At 37.5% G+C, this 24,334-nt stretch overlaps 1 protein-coding gene across 4 annotated transcripts; it reads right to left on the bottom strand.

The window, feature by feature from the left end:
* Window positions 1-45: 45 nt before the first annotated feature.
* On the bottom strand, window positions 46-23,873 carry smpd4 (sphingomyelin phosphodiesterase 4). 4 transcript variants are annotated; one of them, XM_067424328.1, is made up of 20 exons: window positions 23,756-23,873; window positions 23,325-23,393; window positions 23,144-23,230; window positions 21,050-21,186; window positions 15,261-15,339; window positions 14,955-15,051; window positions 14,770-14,822; window positions 14,527-14,678; window positions 13,282-13,414; window positions 8,761-8,832; window positions 5,933-6,022; window positions 4,584-4,732; window positions 4,309-4,399; window positions 4,070-4,170; window positions 2,230-2,393; window positions 1,910-2,115; window positions 1,531-1,761; window positions 979-1,110; window positions 766-894; window positions 46-665 (listed from the first exon to the last, which is right to left on the bottom strand). In XM_067424328.1, exons 2-20 carry the CDS (start codon window positions 23,361-23,363, stop codon window positions 342-344), a joined length of 2,466 nt encoding a protein of 821 aa, XP_067280429.1. In that variant the 5' UTR covers window positions 23,364-23,393; window positions 23,756-23,873; the 3' UTR covers window positions 46-341. The 4 variants fall into 4 exon arrangements, with proteins under 4 accessions (XP_067280429.1, XP_067280430.1, XP_067280431.1 ...); XM_067424329.1 differs by having other exon boundaries at window positions 15,261-15,336; XM_067424330.1 differs by lacking the exon at window positions 5,933-6,022.
* Between the last annotated feature and the right edge of the window lie 461 nt (window positions 23,874-24,334).

The raw sequence follows: 24,334 nt of genomic DNA, 5'->3' as shown, positions 1-24,334 counted from the left end.
GACACATATCCATGTTTCTATAGCAATGAAAATCCAGTACACAAATAAGACACTCATTATGTTTAATGAAATGCAGCCAGTAAAGCACAAATGTTTGATTGTTCTGAAAAAAAAAACACCATTATAAATGAACTTAATGAAAAGATGGATTAACCACATTTCATAGTGTTTAAAAAAGAAAGAAAAAAAGTGCATTGAATATAACATTCCTGGTTCACTTTGTCATTAGGCATACCAATACACTTTCAGTGCAAATACTGTATTTAAAAAACCTTCATGCACCTTTGCTTGAAGTTTTGTATTGACATTAAAAGAATAAAAAAGGCATAATGAATCTCCTTCTACTGAGTCTTTAGTTTATCATTGAGGAAATTCAAGAAGAGTTCAAACAGAAAGCTGACGAGGAGAATGAGTCCAGTGCTGGAGAGAACACCGAATGATAGTAGTGCAAACAACATGTAGAGCAGGAGGAGGATGAGGAGGGTGCGATAGCTGGCCAGAACCCGCAGGCTGAGACGGACTCGCTGAGGACGTTCCCTCATCTGCCGCGTCACCGGACTCTTCCGCCGTTGCTCTGCCACAACCGAGGATCTGCTCAGGTAGTGTCGTCCGAGTCTGCCCAGGAGGTCCTGTCGAGAACACAGCGCTTCCATGTGGTCTCCCAACTACAGAACACAAACAATTTGGACACATTTGACTAAAATGAAATGCAATGAACGACCATAATAACGTTTTAATTTTGCAGGCCAAAGCGATTATTCTTACTCTTGCATTAATAAAGGTCGAGATCTGGAACATCAGTCGAACCAAAAAAGCATTTTCGTAGCTCCTGATAGGTTGAAGCTCTGGGTCTCCTTGATATTCGATTTCAAAACGGCGAAGACCATTGATGATCTGTAAAAAGGGAAATTATACATGTAGAAAATCATTATGATTCGCAAAACAAATGCTGAAGATGATCACCATTCTAAAACTCACCTGCAACCTGCCCAGGTCTGTTAACACAAGGCCATTCTCACTCGGGATGCAGTCGGGCAGTTGTTTAGAGGCTCCTTCATTGTCTACAGATGCCACATTGACAATCAGCTGAGACAGCTGTCCAGCGTTTAACTGTAAAACGCAAGAACCAAAATTAACTCATTTACCTCTCATTTTATGTAATCAACTACATGCTGTAAATACATATATGCACGCCGTTCAAAAGCTTGTGGTCTGTAAGATTTTTCTTCACCCGAAAGAAATTAATACTTCTATTCAGCAAGGACACAATGCATTATTTAAAAGTGACAGCAAAGACATTTATAATGTTACAAAAGATTTCTATTTCAAATAAATGCATTATTTTGAACGTTGTTCATCAAAGAATCCTATTCCACCCAACCTCCCACAGTAGTAATACTGAGAATAATATTTCACAGTATTACTATTTTTACTGTATTTTTGCTTCTATAAATATCCTTTGCTAGCACATAACAAAACAGACCCTAAACATTTGACATGCACCCAAAATAAAAGCAGGTATAGACTGACTTTGAATATTTGACAGAGATAGTCTAGGGCTTTGTCCAGGAACTCATGAGTTTTCTTTACACCCTCTCCCAAATCGTCCATCTCTCCTCCACTAAAGGTGTTGTTGTGATCCGAGGATCCCATGCCAAACCACGAGAGAAAAGAGTTGTTTGCAGCCATTTCTGTAGAATGATCCGATATCCGTTTAGCAGTCTGTCGGGCTTGGGCAATAATCTGGATGAGCTTTAACACCTGGAATTAACAGAAGGAATCAAGGTCTGTAATATTCCTTTCTGTGGTAAAACCGTTCATGAAAACTTGACTGCTTACTGCATACATTCAACATGTTGCAAGGAACACCAACTCTTTTTAGCACATCTAGCATTAATTGCCAGCTTACAGTTTTCCGTAGATCCGGACCAAACATCAGGTTGTACTGGCAGTCCTGCCCTTCCAGGCTATAAACATGACTTTTGACCTTAAAGACACTGTCCGTCCCCATTGGCTGGCGGGAAGAAAGGAAGCTGCCACCATGTGAAGGTGTCAGGAAGACACGGTTCTGTCGTTGGAGAATGGCATGCTCCGGCTCCAAGAACAGCTGCTCACCTGGAGATACAAACAATATCGTGTCATAATAAATATCCATTGGGTGTTCTAAAAGTTTAAAATATAAAAGAATATGAAACACTTCTCATCCATTCATTAATATTTCTAAAATACCTTTCTGGATCATCTCTGACAGGTTTGGTTGAACAAAGACTTTGGCGACCCTAAAGATCATCAGGGCGTTTTTGGCATTGACCAAGTCTGTGCGCATGGCTCGATTCAAGAAGCCCTGGAAAAGCTTTGTGTACATGAGCAGATTCTCCTGGACAAATGACGCCCTGTAAATGACAGACCAAAAATCTTTTTGGTAAACACTGATCTGAAGGTCACAAATGGTCAAGTTACATGCTCACTGTGAACCGTGATGTGCACTACCATTATAAAGTTTTTGAAAGAAGACTAATGCAAAACTGCATTTATTTGATAAATATATCGAATATTATTACAAATTAAATATTTCTTTGTTGGCAAAATTTCAGAAGTCAATTTAATGTGCTGATTAAGCGTTCAAGAAATTTATTTTATAAATCAAAGTTAAAAACAATGATACTTAATATTTTTGTGTAAACCATGATGCATTTAAGGATTTTTTTTGTGGATTAATTGAGTTCAAAAGAACAGCATCTAAAAAGTTGTCTTTAATATCACTTTTGATCAATTTAACATGTACTCGATAAATAAAAGTATTAATTGCTTAAAAATGTATCTGTCAAGTAATTAAAATATGTAATCAAATTAATTACACAATGTTGCGATTTATTAATTTCACATCAAATTTGCCTGAGAAATAACTCCCAAAAGATGCAAAAAATAATAATAATCCATTAGACATTAAAAAAGTAGCTTTAGAAATAAATATTTTTGGGTGAACTATACCTTTGTTTGTTTTTATTAATATGAAAATATTTTTTTAACGAAATTATACTCTAAATAAGAAACTTAAACTGCCAGTATGTGGTGGTAAATATCTAATTGAGTAAGTCATTAATTTATGATTTGTTCAATCGGCTGAGTCATTCAGGAGTGAAGTAAAATTACTCGTAGATGAAAAATTGCTCAGATTAAAAACTTGGTAGGCCTAATGTGAAAGCTGCCACGTGGACCTCACGGGTCCCGAATTTGAGACTGCCAGAAAGAAAGCCAACCGAGTTTGGTTGCGCACCTTGATGAATATGAAAGCAACACTTGACTCGGGTGCCAAAAAAAGTAACCTGTGCATACATTTTATCAGATAAGGATGTATTTAGTTCAATAAAACACATGTAAGGGATGATAACGTTGATGATTAACCCTGGATACAAGCCTGCGGTGTATTTGTGTATAGCACTGGCAGGAACAATCGGGCTCTGACATGGACAACAAACGTGTCCCATGTAAAAAATCATCACACAGCGAGTTGTTGCACTGCATCACATTCTTCATCAATCAACTATTCAATTGTGTGAAATGTAAGATGACCGAAGTAGGTCTAGGTGCAAGTGTGTTAAATGTATTAATTTTAACGCATTATTTTTTACTGCAACAAATTAATCTAATTAAACTAATGAATTAATGGGTTAGACAGCCCTGACACATACGTTTGTTTTTGTGAAATGTGGGGACATTCCATAGGCGCAATGGTTTTTATACCATACAAACCGTATTTTCTATCCCCCTACACTGCCCCTAAAACCTACCAATCACAGGAAACATTCAGCTTTTTTACTTTCTCAAAAAAACTCATCCTGCTTGATTTATAAGCATTTTGAAAAGTGAGGACATGGCCAATGTCCTCATATTTCACCCTCTCCTTGTAATACTCATGTCATTATACACATTTGTGTCCTCATATTCCACAAACACACACACACACACACACACACACACACACACACACACACACACACACACACACACACACACACAAGATGGTAGTGTATGTAATCCTTTAACAAGCATCCAATAAATAAAATACCATTTATCAGGAACAGTTCTTATCTGGCCATCTGCTTGCGTGTTGTTTTTCTCTCCAGTGTATCTCCAGGGCTGAATGTAACTAAGCCACGTCTCTAGTACCTAAAACAACAAACTTGCATTACATTTAATGCATTTCTTTAGCATCACAACCCTAACTTTGATTTGAACAGCACATAAGGTTTATTGCCAAAGTATAAAGTATGCTCCAAATGTCAGTGAGCACTCAAGGACATTTACCGCTCTGAATGACGCGTCCAAAGGCCAATGACCAAAGCAGTGTTGTAGAAAGACATACAGCTTTTGCTGGACAAACCTTTGCACCACTACACTGTGGGAGACAGAGAGTGGAGGCTTATTGACAGAGCAGTAAAACAGAAGACAGTTCAATCAAGTCCCCGGCACCTGATCGGGTGAATCTTTACGACATGCCACCTTAGATTTACAGATGTTTTAGTTCTATAGCCAAATGCTCAGGACAAGTTGACAGATGCTAGCATGCTGTAAAAACCCACCGCTTGAGCTCCTCCAGAGGACTGCTGTGGGAGTGGGCAGAGGGTGAGGAGGAGATCGACTCCGGTTTCAGGCTGCTGGAGAAAGCGTGCAGATGCTTGACTAGGAGACGGACAACAAGGACGTGCTCCTCCGTAGGCGTAAAGGGCTCCTAAGACATCATCCAAACACAAGTCAGACTTTTAAAATAATTAAAAACATCTATAAGCCCCCATTATTTATACCTGGTTTAACTGGTTTGAATGACATTTACATGTAGTGACGTTATATGAAGGACACACATCTGAAGTTCATTTAAGGAACTCAATTAAATTCATCCATTTGTTCTAACTAATTTCATATAACAACGTTCTCATAAATATTAATAAAAATGTTTATTTTTCCTGGTTTTGCTATAGTTAATGTATAATTAGAAATGTCAAAACATTTCTCAGTTTTGTAATAAAAAGTGTAGTAATAACATGTTAATGTGCAAAATTCCGAAATTTTCCACATTCTGTCATTAATGAGAAGTTAATAATCAGATACAAAATATTTTTGGGGAAATATTGATGACTGAAAAAGATATGACTGTCATACACATTCCAGAACAAACAGATCAAAATTTATCCAGAAATCCAAAAATTATCTGCACATTTTTTACACATTATAAGGGTTAAAATAAGAACTTTGTGCTCTAAATATAACGTTAAATATTTATATTTATTATTTTTATTTAAATAAAAAAATAAATAAAAATTCACTCTCAAGATAAATGCGATAATAATCGCGGCAAATTGAGACCTTCCTTAAATCAGTCACAAGTGGTCACAGTAAACGCGATCGAAACATTACTACCGGGTGTAAATGTGATCAGTCTCATTTGTCCACTTGCGGTCAGATCATCTGAGACAAATGTCAATAGCAGGTGTAAACACGCATCATTTCATCCAGAGTCAAATACTTTCTTGAAAACATCGTACCGGAGGCTTCATACATACAGCTGAACGAAAGTACTTGGATGCTTGGGCTATTTGGTCTGGATATTCTGTGTAGTGTTCGCACAGTTGAACAACCACGCCAAATAAGAGAACATTACACCAAATAAAAATGTGTTAAAATCACCACATAAATAGACATGCTTTTACCAACACAAAGTTTCTCACATTTACAAGCTCTCAAAGTCACAATATCTTCTGATTTTTTAGAGATCACAAGACAAGTTAGTCACATTAATTCAATCACACATTATAATCAGACCAAATCTCCCAACCTAAACCTTAGGTGTTAAAACCAACCCCTAGTCTAACTCCTATCTAATCTTAGGTTACCTCCAGGAAGCCCGTGGAACTGAATGAAAAGGTAAAAGTACTTGGTATGTGTGGAGGGTCCCAGAGCCAGGTGGGGCGGGGGGTTGGCACAGCATGCTGGACATACTGAGGCGGTACTGCAACAACGCCAGCTGAAGGACTCATCACAAACGGGTGGAGGGGAGGGAGGAAAGAGAGGAACACAGTGGGGGGAGGAAAGGAAGAAAAAGGGGAGAGGAGCAGGGCAGTGAACATGAGAATAAAAAGGAAAAAGGACAGAGTGCAATCCAAGAAAAATAGTTGGACATAGTCAGGACCGAAATGGGGGTGTACAAAAGGAAAGAAAGAGACAAATCGATATTGACCACAAAAGACACAAATGCAATGAACATGAAGATGATGCAGTTGTCCTTTTCGCACCAGGGCAAATCTCTAGTGTAAGGCTTAGTAACATTTAAAATGGCGACTTTGAGTCTATAACTATGTGTATTTTGTATGATGAAATATGGCCAGAGGATATACTCATAAGAAAATTACAGAGAATATGCTTTTTTTGTGACAGACGTTTTCAAAAAGGCAAAACAAGGAATTATGCTAACTAGAGTATAAACCATGGTATAAACTAAATTGTAGAATTTTTTTGCCTCAGGAAGCCTGCAACTGTACTGTAGTCAAGGCAACCATGGAACATTATTTGTAATGGAGGCCTTGATTCTCAAGAGAAGCGTCTGTGTGATGAAGTGTTATATTGCCTTTGGCTTTGCAGTTTTGTGTAATCGCTATAATTCCAAATAAAACCGAAAGGAGCTTATGAGAGCAGAAAAGGAGACACTGCATCTTCAAAGTTTTCACCATGAAATATACCAATAAAAAGTCACCAATTTACACCAATTCAAACAAAGTGTTCATTTTTGCTAAATAAATTCAGGCTGTGCAAACAGAATTATATATCTGCAGATTATTATTTTTTTATCACTGGTATTTTAACAGTTCACCTCTAATTAAATGGAAATTCTGTCAATTTATTAATTTCATCCCAAGTCCATATACTGTAATTTTTCCTTTATTTTCCCTTGAATATTTTTTAGATCACAGATTTGTTTATGCAATGTATTTACACACATAAACTACTGTTTAAATATTTAAATCAGCATATTCAAATAATTTCTGAAAAATCATGTGAAACTGAAAACTGTAATGAATAACTGCTGAAAATTCTGTGATGCCATTAAAATAAAATATATTAAAATAGAAAACAATTATTTACTTTTTTTTTTTACTTTACTTTTGATCCTATAATGCAGCCTTGGTTAGAATAAGAAACCTTCTTCTCTCAATCTGTTTTTGAACAGTAGTATATGAAAATTGTTATTACATGAAAAAAAATCTAACTTTTGTGTTACATAGAAAAAAAATAACAGCATACAGGTTTGGAACACATGAGGATGATTAAATAATGACTGAATTTGTATTTTTGGGTGAACTATTCCATTCATTGTCAGTAAACTGGTGACTTCCGGTTAATAATTTCCAGCACAAAAGATGTTAGAAAAAAAAAAAGATGATAAACTTAATATGCTCTGGGCTGACTGGAGGGAGACTTGCACTGATATACTGACTGTAAATAACGCACGGACAGGGAAATAGACTCGGAAGCCAGAGACAACAAAAGATTACATTCATCCCACAGCCAAAGAACAAAGACGGAAGACATATCAAGTAGCCAGCGGGCTGCACCATGCAGACTCAAACATGAAACAATAACTCTACTACTTCAAATCACATGCCAATCTGCCCAAATTATCAAACAACAGAGAACAGAGTAAATATGAATTAAAGAGCTGTATTTCTCTTTTATCCCCATGACCCCATCCATTTCCAGCAGTCATATGACTGGGTAGATTTTAAGTCATTAAAGAAAAAAAAAAAGAAAACAAGGGAAATTCATGTACTACTTTAGGGGCACGAAACCACTAGGGGGCCTCAGTAAACTTCCAGAGAGCTTTACAAGACAACCAAAATCACGTCAAATATATGCTTAAAACACATTCATGCTGGATCGAGAGGATGAAGCACCCACAGCAAACTACAAAAGACATAATTGTTCAGCTAACACTTAAAATCATCTGCTTGTTCAGAAATGAAGCCGATAAAAGTTAGAAAACTCCCATATGATCATCAATTAAAGAGACAAAACAAAAACAAGGAAAACACTGATTTTTCATGAATTACTTTTAGAAAGGAGGAAGTGTACATTACATAATATACTGCAATCTCATCTAATATATACCCTTTATACTCATGTTTTGCACAAGAGCAAAAATAAATGGTTTTAAAGAATAGAATAAGCTGCAATGACAACCTGACTTGAATAAAATATTTTATTTACTAAATAATAATAATTATAAATATATTTTTTTAAAGTTATATAATGTTGATTTAATCAAAAACAGCTTAAAATACGAATTATAAAATTGTGTAACAGCCCTAGCAATGACACATTTAGCCTTAAAGTACCAGTTTTCTAAGACAAAACCACAAAAGGGTGTTATATGGTTTTTAGCTCATATCTGTGTTAGCCATACATTGAGGTCAACTATATGCAGCACAGATATAAATTACATTCAGATCAGTCGGAATGACTGCGATGAGGAACAGGAAACCCACCTCCGCCTTAAAATTGCGTACACAAATAGCATATATCTGTAAACAGAGCGCACGTGTGTCGTTCACAGAGGGAGAGGAAGTGCATAAATCAGGGTGGGTGCCGTGCAGCAGTCCCTATGCAGTGCAGGGGTGAAGGGTTGGAGGGTGGTGGTGTTCAGCCAGCCAGCCGTGCGCAGCGGAAGAAAGGAGTGTGTCGGTTTAAGGGCCTGTATCTTGTTCTTACCTTCACCTGAGGAGACTGCAGCTTCTGGTACATTTCCAGAGAATAGTGATGGAGCCACATTTCCACAAACACCTATAGAAACAAACAACCATAAAGTTCATGACAAAATGTGACGAAAACTCATGCTTGAGAATTACCCGTTTAATCAAAAAATTCTTGCAATTTGAGTACATGCAATTCACTCCTTAGACCTCCCTAACATAACTTTATGCCTTCTTTGATTTTATGGCGGTTAAGTTAGTGAAAAAGGTTTAGGTTTTACACTCGCTCACAATAGTGACCGTTGGGAAACAGCATAGTCAGAATTCATACAGATTCTTCAATTAGACCTATTTACACATTTAAAACTTAAAATAACAGTAACATATCCAACATATAAGATTGAGATATGATTAGAATTTACTAATTGGGAAGTTTATAAGGTATATCTCATAGATCTAGATAGACAGAGAGACATAAGTATAGATAGACAGACAAGTATGCATAGACAGACAGACAGACAGACAGAAATAAGTATAAATAGACAGAAAACAGACAGACAAAAGTATAGATAGACAGACAGAAGACATACAGACAGACAAGTATAGATAGATAGACAGACAGACAAAAAGACAGAAGTATGGCTAGACAAAGGTATAGACAGACAGAAGTACGGCTAGATAGATAGTTTTCAGTTCAGTCTGTGAGAGAGTTCATATGTGAACAACACAGAATGACAGAGGGGACAATTTCTGTTATACTACAGGTCACAATTGTGACCGTCTTCATTTATCTGTTGCCTGACAACAGAATAATAATATAATTTCAATATGTATGTATAACCTTTCATGATGTTGTGTGCAAAAAAATGATGAGCTATTCACGGTTTCCCGTTGTCATTGTGTTAAGATTGGAACCATGGCTCTGCCCACCCACTTCTGCTCAATTTTCATTTTCCTTCAGTACTATGTCAGGGACTGCTGTGTAATCTTAGGTTCTCCGAACAAATTTTTACCGGTCCAATCAGCGAACAGAGGGAGTGGCTGTGAACGATGACGTTGATGTCGTGCACTAGTTTGAGTTGTAACTTAGTTTAGTAACAGGGTATATGCAGGAATCCTGAAGTTAATTTTAATACCTTTTTAAGACTTTTTAAAGACCGTCTCAAAATATTTTAAGACCTCACCGCACTTCAAGTTCTAATCAGCAACAAACCTTTAAAAACCTTTCAAACCTTTAAAAGTTGTAGTAGAATGTAGAATTAAAATCTCTATCGTAGGCCAATTTTGTATTGTTTATATTGCATATCTGTTTCACGACGTATGGAAGGCAACACATTACCTAACTGCGCATTTCTTAAAATACGTGACGTCACCCGTAGATGGCACGAGCCAGGATGGAAAATAACTTTTTTCAAAATCTACCACTCATTGGCCCTCATTTATCAATCTTGCGTAGAAACGGGTGTATATGTTGGCGTAAGATTATGCTTACACTCCTCTCACCGCCTGATTTATGAAACTGTGCGCACCTCTGCAATTCAGGTGTACGCAATACTTGCCCTTGATAAATCCCGCGGCTGAAAACGATCGTCATTAGAATAACACGCCCCTATATATTCAAGTCTCTGCCTCCCGCACGCCCTCATTTTACGCCATGGACAAACAGAAGACGGCAAAGAAACGAAACTTCTCCGACGTGGAGATCGGGCGCGCTCAATCATCTCTTTAGTCCACTTAGTCAGGGCACTGATTAGGACATAAGTCAACGGGCTGACTCCCTGATCAGTGCTCTGACTACTGACCTATTGAGATGATTGAGATGCGCCCATCGAGACCATCACCAGGGAAGTGGAAAAAAACCCGAAATTGTTTTATTTGGGAGTTTAAAGAGTGGAATTAAAGGTGCTCACAAAAACAAAATATGGACCCAAATTACGAGTAGCTACTGTTAGTGTGGGGGTTGAGAAGCGCACTCCAGCAGTTTAAATAGCTGTTTGGATGATAAATTACCATCACAATGCATTATTTTACAGCACGTTTTGAAACAATTAGCATTTAATTTCGTATCGCGGCACATGTATTGGGGTGTACAATAGTGATGATGATGTGATGTGGAGTAAGATTCATTCACATTAATAATTACATGACAATTTGTAAGATTCTTCTTCTTCTTATTATGATTATTATTCTTACTAACTCAAACGTGCGTACACCACCTCCTGAGCTGGCGTAGGATTTGAGCGTGCCGTACGCCAACGTCCATATTGATAAATCTCAAAGTCACCGTGGGTTTGGGTGTACGCAAGGTGTACGCTGGAAATTTGGTGTACGCACTTTTGATAAATGAGGGCCAATGTCTTTACCAGCCACTTTTTTGTTTTTAACTAACAATGTGTAACTGCATGTGAAAATTAATACTACAAGCTCTACAATACTTAAGCAGTTTATTTAATCTCAGGTCTCAATGAAATACTGACATTTTCTCTTTCTCTCTTATACACACACAAAACATGAACTGATATACATTTCATTAAATAAGTAGGGCTCTGTGCGCTCTTTTTTTTTTTTTTTTTTAACCTGGATGTGGCATTTGGATGATTTGTGGTCTTTTAAGGCTTCCAGTTTTATGGTTTTTAGTCCCAACAATGAAACTATTCATTTTGGCATCTTCTGAAGCATGTTGATGACATACCCTTGTCAGTAGGGAATGGGATGCACCAAAATCAAAATTCTTGGCCAAAAAAAAAAAAAAAGAGCAAACCAAGGCCGAAAACCAAAACACTGAAAATTATGAAAAGTCTAATTACCATTGCATTTATGGCTAATGCTATGACTGTAACTATTACTAAAAATCAAGGCATCGCAATTGCATAAATTAATATTAAAGTTTCAAATAATAAATCAATTACAATTATTTATTTAGCACATTGCAACAATGCCCAGAATAAAATAAATTTCAAACTAAAATGTTTAACTTGACCTCACTTGTGTACATTAAATGATAATGTACAGGCCTACTGGCCTGCAGAAAGGTACAGAAATTAAATAAAGTCATCAAATGTAAAATAACAGCATATTTAACTGTTTAAATGAAAGATTAACCCTTATTAAACTTACAAAAGCTATTAAAGCAAGAGCAGTGAGTGATGTCTTTATCTTTTGTTTGACATTAAACAGACAGCAGTAAAGGCCACTGCCCCTTTAAGACCTGATGCAGGAATATGCTCGTCTTTCTCGACTGTGTATACTATACAGTTCACTTAAGGCATATACAGACTATGTCTGCTAGGATACTCATCAAGATGGACATGTGTTGACATACTTTTTGTGTGAGTTTGTCCATTTAAGCGCAAGACTTGAAAGAGAACTCAATAATTTGGATGATGAGTTAGATCTTCACACAGAGCGCGCAAGTCTTCATTCGCATCTTCACGCGGGTGATGACGGAGAAAAACGACTGGTTATTTGGGAACATACGGCAGCACTCGCATGCATTGAACAAAGTTTACAAAGAGGTGAAACAGTATGCTCGGTAGGTGAAGCGAGTTTACCCGCCACAAGTCAAAAATCACCCGCATTTGGCTGGTGGCGGGTGCAAATATCCATCCCTGGCGCGCGCGCTCTGAGCCGATCTCAGACTGAGCACCCCGTTGTTTTTTAATACTTATGGGGATGAAAATAAATAGAAAATAAATATATTCATGAATACCTTTTGGAGTCAAACTCTTTTGACAAAGCTTGAAGAAAATGTAATGAAATTTTGATTAAGAAATAAAATCGTGATTAAGACTTTTTAATACCTTTTAAGGGTCTTAATTTTCCCAAAATGGATTTATCAACTTTTAATACTTTTTAAGACCCCGTAGACACCCTGCCAGTAATGGTGGTGGAGAAAGATGCGAACGAAACCATTCATTCTATTGTGGCACCGCTGCCGAATATCCAGAAGTTAAAGCTGGAGCAAGAACAAGCTTTGCCTGGGTTTGTTGGTGGCCATGATGTGATGATTCTGATCACAAAACTCTCCCGTCCACCATGAATAACACAATTACAATCTGAATGCACGATGCACATTTTAGGTTTTATTCTATGGTTTTATCACTGAGGTGGCCTGCACATTTATTTGGACGGATTTGTGAGAAACAGGCAAAGGCCGCATGACATACGTCAAAACCAAACGTTAGCGATTGGTTATGGAAGATCCAGAGTGGCTCAGTATTAAAGTTCAACAGAATACCCGCATTCGCGGAAGTAAACACTTGTCAATGGAGAGTGGCAAATTACATGTACGAGAGACTGATAATACCAGGCTATTAAGATAGCAGTTACAAGAAATAAATGTGTGAGGTCACATGACCAAATTACCCAACAATGTTAGACCTGCCCAGAACTCATGTAGACATCTTAAATGTGTATTATAAATGAAGATTTGCTTCATAATAGAAGTTGATTTTTAATACCACACTAAAATATGCGAAGAAAATTTGCGGTCACAATTGTCACCAGTGGAATTAAATGGGTTAAGAACTTGTTTTCCAACCTGCAGAAGCGTCTCTGACCTCCAGATCTCTTGAGCGGAAGGGTCAGCGTTGACTGAGGGTTGATGGGTAATATGACGCTTCAAAAGACTGGTGCTGTAACCACCGTATCCAACATAAGGCACGGTGGGAGACCTGGGAGAGGAAGCATATAAAGCTCAGTGTTTCCCACAGATTCGAAAGCAATGTGTGGTGGTGGCTGTGGGGGTGGGGGGGTGTTCAATGTTTTGGGGGGTAATTAACGTTTTAAAATTTCACATTTAAAGAAATCTAGTATTTGACCATGTCTAACATGTGTTCAAATGTAAAACCAAATAAGTAAGCAGTTATGATCTGCAATACTTTAAGCAACTTGATTATTATTTATTAAAGAGCCAAACAATCAATTCGTGGCAATCATAGGTAATGGCATTACAAATGAAATTTTTTTCGGCCACAAAATGACTAATTTGCCTCTTTGCGTTGGAATTCTCCATTTTAACCTTAATTGCTACACTAATTGTAAATAAAATTTTTAAAAAAGAATTAAGTGGTCATTAATGGACCATAATTATTGCACAAATAGCATTTAGTACCAAAAGATCTGCTCAAAATATTCAATAAATATTAGTTAACTAAAATATAGTTTATTTAATAAAAAATTGTTAAGGTGTATGGTCACATTTGACTATGATGGAATATCTAAGGGCTAAATACAAAATACAAGAAGAGCATAACATTACAATGTTGCATCATCCCCATCACTCTACATTTTAAAATGACACTGCAAATGCAGTTGATGTAATAATGCACACTATGCTGTACTGTTTACCATAAATTGCTGCAAATACCTGTATAGTGAAGCTGTTGTCTGTTCAAATGTATTGATTGACACAGCGCTGGTCCTTTTAGAACTATCGAGAGTGCCGTGATCGCACGCGGTGACAGGAGATGAATGCATGTTGCAGCTCTGTTATTTAAAAGGCTCTGTTTTTAACTGTTATGCCACACTAAGTGCGCCAAAACGCTATTTGTTGTTTGTTTGTGAGTGAGTGGTGCAAGAGGCGGAGGGAGAGCTAAGAAAATGTAGCTCAACGAATGTGTGTGCGTCTTTTAAATAGCGTAAAAAATGAATGACGAAGCAATATGTGGCGGTCGGTGTTGATTCTGTGGCAGCCCGCCACAAATTAGTCTATGTGTGGGAAACCCTGAAGCTTATAAAATTGGAGTTTATTTGCAGAGAAATCTTTTAAATGACATCAGGATACCTCGGCGCAGGAGAGGCTGCAGTGCCCCTGGTGTCTGAGAAAGGTGATGGAGGCACATTGCCCTCTGTAGGAAGGAAGTACTTGAGGTAGGTGTCGACAAGCACAAAGTACGCGCTGTCTGAGCAACTCCCATGCTGCCCTGGAGGGTAGTTCTGTAAAGATTATTAAACAAAATTTCAACATACTGCCAATAAAATACTGTAATGCTAATATTTATTCTTAAAAAACAACTGCAGCTTTTACCTTAGGTGCAATGAGACTGGAGGCAAAGTTGAACATATAATATTCAAAAGGATCTGTGAAAGATTAACAACAGACACTTATGTGAGAAAAAGATAGTGATGAAACAGCCATGTAACAGTTAGACAAAGTTATATAATACATTTTATTGTAAAACAAAAGTGAGGGTGAAAAGAGCAAAGACGTACTGAGCAATAGAAGGCCTGACATGGGGAATTGAATTTTATTGTGAAACAGAGGGCAATCTGGCAGAACCCCTGCCTGGATGGACGACTTTACAGGGCCCTGTGCAAACAACACAAATAAATGCAGACATTGTTTAAAAAAAAAAAAAAAAAAAAAAAAAAAAAAAAAAGAGATGTGAAAATTTTATACTTTGAAATTAATCAGGGGATGATGCACCCAATCCTAAATGAAAACCTCTGTACATAAACATAATTAATGGACATAATTTCTTAAAACACAAACCACATTTGATTGCAGAGCACACTTACCGGCAGATAACTGACTGGAAACTCATACTTGTATTCCTCAGCTTGTAGTTTGTACACCAATTTCATCATAGGACCACTGCTGAATAAATATTAAAAATTTGATTAGAACAGAGCTCATTTTACTATATGTACACTACTGTTCAAAAGATTGTGGTCATTAAGATAGTTTTAATGTTAAAATTGTTTTAGTTTTGCAGACATTTAATTACAATAAAACGGTAATATTGTATAACAAAAAGTAATTGTAATATACTGATTTGTTGCACAAGTAACATTTCTAATAATTGTTTTATCATTAATGTTGAGCTACTTATGTATGCATTTAGGGAGGAAGAAAAAAAAAATGTTTTCGTCCACCCTCATAGATATATATTTTTTATATTATACAATACACTGGGAATGTGTACCAGGGTTTTTTTTAAAGTAAAGTTTTAAGTTTAAGTAAGGGTTTTGAAGTCTTTTAAGTAAAATCAAGAAAGAGTATTGCAATAAAAACATTTTCTCCCTAACCTTTTTCTGTTCCTGTCACCTAAGAATAGAATAGCAAAAAAACCGAACCGAAAAACCATGGTTAAAAACTGAGATATGTATTGAACCGTGGACTAACTGTACAGGGAGTGCAGAATTATTAGGCAAGTTGTATTTTTGAGGATTAATTTTATTATTGAACAACAACCATGTTCTCAATGAACACAAAAAACTCATTAATATCAAATCTGAATATTTTTGGAAGTTTTACTTTTTAGTTTTAGCTATTTTAGGGGGATATCTGTGTGTGCAGGTGACTATTACTGTGCATAATTATTAGGCAACTTAACAAAAAACAAATGTATACCTATTTCAATTATTTATTTTTACCAGTGAAACCAATATAACATCTCAACATTCACAAATATACATTTCTGACATTCAAAAACCAAACAAAAACAAATCAGTGACCAATATAGCCACCTTTCTTTGTAAGGACACTCAAAAGCCTGCCATCCATGGATTCTGTCAGTGTTTTGATCTGTTCACCATCAACATTGCGTGCAGCAGCAACCACAGCCTCCCAGACACTGTTCAGAGAGGTGTACTGTTTTCCCTCCTTGTAAATCGCACATTTGATGATTGACCACAGGTTCTCAATGCGGTTCAGATCAGGTGAACAAGGAGGCCATATATCATTAGATTTTCTTCTTTTATACCCTTTCTTGCCAGCCACGCTGTGTAGTACTTGGACGCGTGTGATGGAGCATTGTCCTGCATGAAAATCATGTTTTTCTTGAAGGATGCAGACTTCTTCCTGTACCACTGCTTGAAGAAGGTGTCTTCCAGAAACTGGCAGTAGGACTGGGAGTTGAGCTTGACTCCATTCTCAACCCGAAAAGGCCCCACAAGCTCATCTTTGATGATACCAGCCCAAACCAGTACTCCACCTCCACCTTGCTGGCGTCTGAGTCGGACTGGAGCTCTCTGCCCTTTACCAATCCAGCCACGGGCCCATCCATCTGGCCCATCAAGACTCACTCTCATTTCATCAGTTCATAAAACCTTAGAAAAATCAGTCTTGAGATATTTCTTGGCCCAGTCTTGACGTTTCAGCTTGTGTGTCTTGTTCAGTGGTGGTCGACTTTCTGCCTTTCTTACCTTGGCCATGTCTGTGAGTATTGCACACCTTGTGCTTTTGGGCATTCCAGTGATGTTGCAGCTCTGAAATATGGCCAAACTGGTGTCAAGTGGCATCTTGGCAGCTCCACGCTTGACTTTTCTCAGTTCAGGGGCAGTTATTTTGCGCCTGTTTTTCCACACGCTTCTTGCGACCCTGTTGACTATTTTGAATGAAACGCTTGATTGTTCGATGATCACGCTTCAGAAGCTTGGCTATTTTAAGACTGCTACATCCCTCTGCAATATATCTCACTATTTTTGACTTTTCTGAGCCTGTCAAGTCCTTCTTTTGACCCATTTTGCCAAAGGAAAGGAAGTTGCCTAATAATTATGCACACCTGATATAGGGTGTTGATGTCATTAGACCACACCCCTTCTCATTACAGAGATGCACATCACCTAATCTGCTTAATTGGTAGTAGGCTTTCCAGCCTATACAGCTTGGAGTAAGACAACATGCATAACGAGGATGATGTGGTCAAAATACTCATTTGCCTAATAATTCTGCACTCCCTGTATTGTTGCATCCCTAACTTATTTATAATATATATATATATATATATATATATATATATATATATATATATATATATATATATATATATATATATATATATATATATATATATATATATATATATATATATATATGGGCTGGGCAAGTTAACACATTAACACATTAATTAATTAACCGACAATTATTTTATTGCGTAGTTTTATATGTGTATATGTGTTAGTGTTGTCAAAAATATCGATATTTCGATATATATCGATACTGGAATATCTGAAACGATACGATTCTCAGTTTTTACAGTATCGATATTAGCTGCGCTCTCCTCTCCGACCGTCAGCGAGCTGACACACACCGGCATATTCTCACTCAGCCCGGTTAACCTCTGAGCACGGCGAAGCGGGCGAACGCGCGTTCTGCTGAACTTTTTCCTCATGACAGTGTGTTAGTGTTAGTGTGTGATCGGTCTGAATTTCGCGCGGGATTGCACATAAATTAATTCTAGCCTACTAATGCCCGCAGATTTCGTGCTCCACATCTGAAGCGCACACGCACATAGCCTACCCTAATAAAGCCGCCTCTGACACGATACAAGTGCAAACATTTGCTTCCTTTTCCAGCATATTATTGGTCAAATACACTCAAAGAATTATCAGTGCACATCTGGAAGAGTATTACGTAAACACAGTCGCAAACAGTTCAGGAAGAACGAGTAACAGGAACAGTGTTTAGGATCCATGCGTCTGTTAAGTCTTAAAGGGACCGCAGTCATTTGCTATTCAAACTACAAAAAGACAAACGATCAACTGCTCTTGACTGATCAACTTGTGTAACTTTAATAGTTTCATCTGTACGCTATTGAATTTTTTACAAAGAACATTATCCAATGTTGTTTTAAATGTAATTACTATGCATTTTTTTAATTCAGTTTCTTATCTGAATGCTAGACCTACCTGAAAAAATAAAGCAGTCTTTTTAATTTTTATCTTCTATTCTATTGCATTTATTTGTAATCTGTTTATTTGTTCTTATTTTATTACTGTTTACTCGTCTTTTTAAATTCAATTTACCATTCGAAATCAAGCTTTCTTGTGCCGCGTGTAAGCTATTGCAACACATTTACACCATTGTAAAAAATACATTGAGATAGCAAAAATTTGTGAGATCATTTTAATAGTAATTGATCAATTGATCAATAATTGTTCAAATCAAAATGATGCCCAACCCTAAGGAACATGCTGGCCACATGAATTTTTTGTAAAAAATAACAATGAATAATAAGTTCTGTTGTCATATTAAGCATCTTATCTTATTTATTTATTTATTTATTTATTTTTTTACTGTGGTATCGATTTAGTATCGATATATCGATATTTTAGTCTGATATCGTATCGAAGTCATAATTTTGGTATCGTGACAACACTAATATGTGTAGAAATTATCAAGCCACCATTCCAAAGTGTTCACTTTCGCTTTAGTAAAGACGGATATGTTCTAAATAAGTCGCTCACTGTTTGTAGTAGTAGCAGGTTCAGCCACTGCTCATTCAACCTGAAGAGATGTTGTTTGCACTTTATTTTTGATATTAAGGGTGCGTTCACACTTGTAGTTCGGTTAGTTTGGTCCGGACCAAAAAACAAAAACAAAACATAATAGTCCTGGTCCGCTTAGTGTTCACACAGGCATTTTTAACAGCGAACCTAAAGTTACCGAACCAAAGGCATAGGGAGATGGTAACAACCTGATTGGAAGGTTTACATGACGTAGGAGCTGCTTACCGAACATTCAAAACAATGCTGTGTGCGGATTACACGCGGGCATTTTATGCGTGTACATATGGCATTATTTTTTACCAGAGAACTCATGAAGAGCTCATGAAATGCTCAAAACATCCAAAACAATGCTGTGTGCTGGATTAAACGCGATCATTTTATGCGTGTACATGTGGCACTATTTTTACCCGCTGAGAACTCATGAAGAGCTCATGAAATGCTCAAAACATCCAAAACAGCATCAGTATTTCCTCCATTGTGCAGAAAAGAGACGGCCGTTCTGTCGTCTGTACCTGCTAATAATGGGCAACACGGGAACTTTGATGAGAAGAGCCAGTATGCTTTTTGTGTGTTTTTTCTAGCATTTTCGAAACATGCTCGTCTGACCAAATATTGATGAGGCACTTCCTCGTTGCTCCACGTTTGCCCTCTAACATTAAAGTTACTCATTTTGGATACACCGATCTTTCCGCGTCATCAAATCAGCTGCATTATGCGTCGCATCTTGTGACATTATACGTCTGGTTTTTGTTCCGTTTACATGTCTTTGGTCCGTGTTGCGTTCATATATCAATCGAACCGCACCAGAGTTTGTTTGGAAGCGGACCAAGACCCATCTTTTTAGCGGTCTCGGTCCGCTTGTTTTGTGCGCACCAGGGTTCGGATGGCAGCGTTCACATATGTTCAAATGAACCGCACTAACCGAGCAATCGCACCAGGGTTCGTTTTAATCGAACCAAACATGACAAGTATATATATATATTAGTGAGGAAAATAAGTATTTGAACACCCTGCTATTTTGCAAGTTCTCCCACTTGGAAATCATGGAGGGGGTCTGAAATTGTCATCGTAGGTGCATGTCCACTGTGAGAGACATAATCTAAATTAAAAATCCAGAAATCACAATAAATTATTTTTTAAAACTATTTATTGGTATGATACAGCTGCAAATAATCATTTAAACACCTGTCTATCAGCTAGACTTCTGACCCTCAAAGACCTGTTAGCCTGCCTTTAAAATGTCCACCTCCACTCCATTTATTATCCTAACTCAGATGCACCTGTTTGAGGTCGTTAACTGCATTAAGACACTGCATGGGACAGGGTGACTGCACTGTATTAAGGAGAGGATGACCGGGGGCATGTTTTGCGAGATTTTGGGGAACAACCTCCTTCCCTCAGTTAGAGTATTGAAGATGGGTCGAGGCTGGGTCTTCCAACAGGACAATGATCCGAAGCACACAGCGAGGATAACCAAGGAGCGACTCTATAAGAAGCATATCAAGGTTCTGGTGTGGTCTAGCCAGTCTCTAGACCTAAACCCAATAGAGAATCTTTGGAGGGAGCTCAAACTCAGTGTTTCTCAGCGACAGGCCAGAAACCTGACTGATCTAGAGAAGATCTGTGTGGAGGAGTGGGCCAAAATCCCTCCTGTAGTGTGTGTAAACCTGGTCAAAAACTACAGGAAACGTTTGACCTCTGTAATTGCAAACAAAGGCTACTGTACCAAATATTAACATTGATTTCCTCAGCTGTTCAAATACTTATTTGCAGCTGTATCGTACACATAAATAGTTAAAAAATCCTACATTGTGATTTCTGGATTTAAAAAAAAAGATTATGTCTCTCACAGTAGACATGCACCTACAATGACAATTTCAGACCCCTCCATGATTTCCAAGTTGGAGAACTTGCAAAATAGCAGGGTGATCAAATACTTATGTTTCTCACTGTATATACATTAGATTTCTAAGATATCAGATTTGTACCATAATAACTATGGTACAATAAAAAAAAGAATATAAAATAAAGAAAAAAAAAACTAAAATAATAATAATAATAAAAATAAAAAAAACCTTGGGTCCAGAAAGTCCATGGCGATATTGTACTCTGTTGATCGAGCCTGCAGAAACCTAAGATTCCAGCCAGTAAGAACTCCATCCAGACTACCGAATACACTCTCCACCAACCAGGGAAAGATTGCATGCAGCTCCTAATGAAACATTTGTTATATAAACACAATGAAGACATGACTTTCTTGATACAAAGAGCAGTGTGCATGCATGCCTACCTTTAATAATCCAAATAAACATGAGCCTTAGAAAAGCCAACAAACAAAGCGACAATACAGGCATGTGCAGCCCACAAACAGAGTTCAGCTCTAAATAAACATTCAATCATACAGACAGACAGCCAGCACAGAGTTGAGTCAGGGTGATGCCGGTTTCACACTGTATGCGCAAGCAGTGCTTCTCAGGGCAGGTGCAGTGCGTATGGAGAGCTGGAGCCGCGGATTGTGCATTCACACTAGCAGCGTTCGTCTCGCGCAGATGAACCACGGCTCGTGTATTGCAAATACAGAGGAATATTGTCCATTCTGTCACATTTTCTGGTGTTCTCCTCCGACACGGTCATTCTCGTGCTTTGATTTATGATGGGAAGCATATATGCTGCAAATGCGATCGCTTTCCCCTTCTTCCCAAAAACACATGCATATGACATGCTGTATTATAGATAGTTTTATTACTTTTCATTATTTTCATTACTTTTACATGATAAAAGTAACCTTAAAGTTAAGACATGCCTCTGGGTTTAATCATTTAAACAGCCCGTTGAAGTTTAGACAAAAACATTTGGCAGTGATGTGTTTTCACGCATTTCATTTATTTTTTCACAGCGCAGGATGTCATGTCGTGATAATAAACTCACGGAACACTTCACTTAATGATTTTATGGTTAAAATCGTTATTTTTTCATGTTAACCAGGTCAATTCTTTAATTCAGCGTAAGCAGCACTAGACTCCACGCCAAAACGATTTCGGCACTGCTGCTTCTGCTCTGCTCCTGTGACGTGCTGCTGCGCCGCCTCAGTGTGCGGTGAATGCTCTAATCTGTTAACTTGGGCGCTGAAAAAAACACACGCTGCTTGTGCCCTGCTAACACATGCAATGTGAAACCGGCCTGAGGGTAACCGTGGAGATCCACTTTTGCGACACGACTGAAGCATGATGTTGTGATCCTTTCCCTCATTTGTGCATTCAAATCGGTTTCTACGCAGTGCTGCCTTCCCAGAATTCTATGCAGGCGCGCTAAAGTCACTTGACGTCACCCATAGGAATAAAGTGGAGCGCGGTGCGACAGAAGTGTTGCACGGACAAGTGGATCTGCACCTTTAAGCCCCGTTCACACTGCCAGCGACATGCAGCCTCAAGATCCCATTAATTTAAATGGAGCAATGGCGACTTCCGGCGACAGTGACCGTTGGCGACAGAATGTGGGCGTGTCAAGCGGCGCGGGACACGCAACAAAAGTTCAGAAATTTCAACATCATGCAAATGAGAAGCGATTTTCGCGAGCGACGACCAATAGGAGTGAAGTCAGCGGAATGCACGTGATGCGTCAAGCAAAATGATCATAGACAGTAGAAGAAAGAAAATGATGCATAGAAAAACATGTCTGGGATTGTGGGGATATAAAGTTGACTAAACTGCATGCAATATGGTCCATCTATTACAGAACAGTACAGTATGTATTCTAATAACTTGCTGTGTTCTGCAAAACACTAGTAATAAAAACGGTACTATTTAATGACGTTTATACAACCTGTAGTGGGAACGCTGACTAGCGACATGAATCTCTGGCAACATGCTGTGACAAAATTGCTGGCGGTGTGAACGGGGCTTAAAGCGGCGCCAGCAGACAGCAGCTGGTCCAGTGTCATGTGCTACGCAGATGACATGCCGTTTAATCTCTAATACATGGGCAACTGCTCAGAAGCCTTAATGGATTTTTTAGATTAATCAAGAAAGAAAAAAAACTGCCTGTGTTTGGTATAAAAAGATTTTATAGACATGCAAATGATCTGGATAATAACATTAATAATAAATGTACATATAAAGGGGGTATTTCAACATTGTCACATGTATAATTTTTTTTTTTTTTTTTTTTACCTTTGCAGGGTAGTCTTCTATAATTTTGCTCAATTCATGACATCTTTGATGAAGAGGTTTAATGGTCCAGTCTGCCTTTAGATTGACCTGAAGACATCAAGACACAAAGGTTATTTATATATATATATATATATATATATATATATATATATATATATATATATATATATATAGTACTAACCAGAAGATAGCTGAGCTGTTGCAGGGCAGGTGCAGCCATGGAAACTCAGACCACAGATCAACACCAAACCTGAAATAAATGTAAAGTAACGTTATTAAAATACAATGAAAATGTCAAAACATTCAGCATAACTAGTGAGATAACTTACTTCTAGCACCACCTAAAGTGCTAGTGGACGTCAACGAATCAACGAAAAACAACGTATTTCACGCTGCTTACTGTCAACTAACCACTGTCAGACTATACTTAAATACAACTTTTAAATTTGTATAAATATATTTATCTAATAATGCCGCTAAGATGTTAGCCAGCTAGCTCCACTAGCTTGCACATTACTGAGTTTGCTCTGTAATAGAACAAAACTCTCAGTCGCGGTCATGTTCACTTAAAACAGACATTAAACGTGCCAAATGAGTTCTTAAGTATATTACCTCGCACGCAAGGGAGAGAAATATTATATTTCAAGTAAATTCCAATAGACCGCGCTTCGATCCAAGTAGAGTCAAATGCGGTTGTTATGACGCAATGTCCGCCTGCTACAACTGTAACAGCTCCATCTATAGGCTGAGAGCTGAGAATGACGTCACGAATAGAAATTAACTTCCTAATGTATATCAATTGATGTTACAAGATGAGGTAGTCTCAAATAACTACCTTATAGTATTGCCTTTACATGGACTTTAATAATATTGTTCATTCTTTAGCTCGCTTTTTCTGTGTTTGGAGATGTGTATTGGCGTAAAGCATGGTGAACAGGATTAATTCTATATTAATCACAAAGTAGCCTAAAAGAAGTCACTTTTAAGAAAGATAAGGCATACTTTAAAAAATTATTAATATTCATAGTAAAAGTACACATTTGTAAAATGAAAAGGTCTGACTCCAAACCTAACTTTTCTTGCTTTAAAAATGATTTCTTGCTTTATTTATCTGTTTTGTGTAAGTGCACAAGAAAAAAAGAAAAAAAATGTAATTAGAGCTTATAACATTTTAAGCAGTTATGATTACCT

This window comes from Pseudorasbora parva, chromosome 18 (assembly GCF_024679245.1).
Source record: "Pseudorasbora parva isolate DD20220531a chromosome 18, ASM2467924v1, whole genome shotgun sequence".
NCBI classification, from domain to species: domain Eukaryota; kingdom Metazoa; phylum Chordata; class Actinopteri; order Cypriniformes; family Gobionidae; genus Pseudorasbora; species Pseudorasbora parva.
This window is presented reverse-complemented; position numbering and strand designations above follow the sequence as displayed.

Bases quoted from the DNA above. Each gene is read 5' to 3' on its own strand.
- smpd4 (XM_067424328.1), bottom strand. From the start codon at position 23,363: ATGGCTGCACCTGCCCTGCAACAGCTCAGCTATCTTCTG. The intron at 4,171-4,308 runs GTAAATGTCCTT...TTGTTGTTTTAG, and splicing joins TGGACGCGTCATTCAGAGCG to GTACTAGAGACGTGGCTTAG. The intron at 2,394-4,069 runs GTATTTTATTTA...TGTCATTTACAG, and splicing joins AGAACTGTTCCTGATAAATG to GGCGTCATTTGTCCAGGAGA.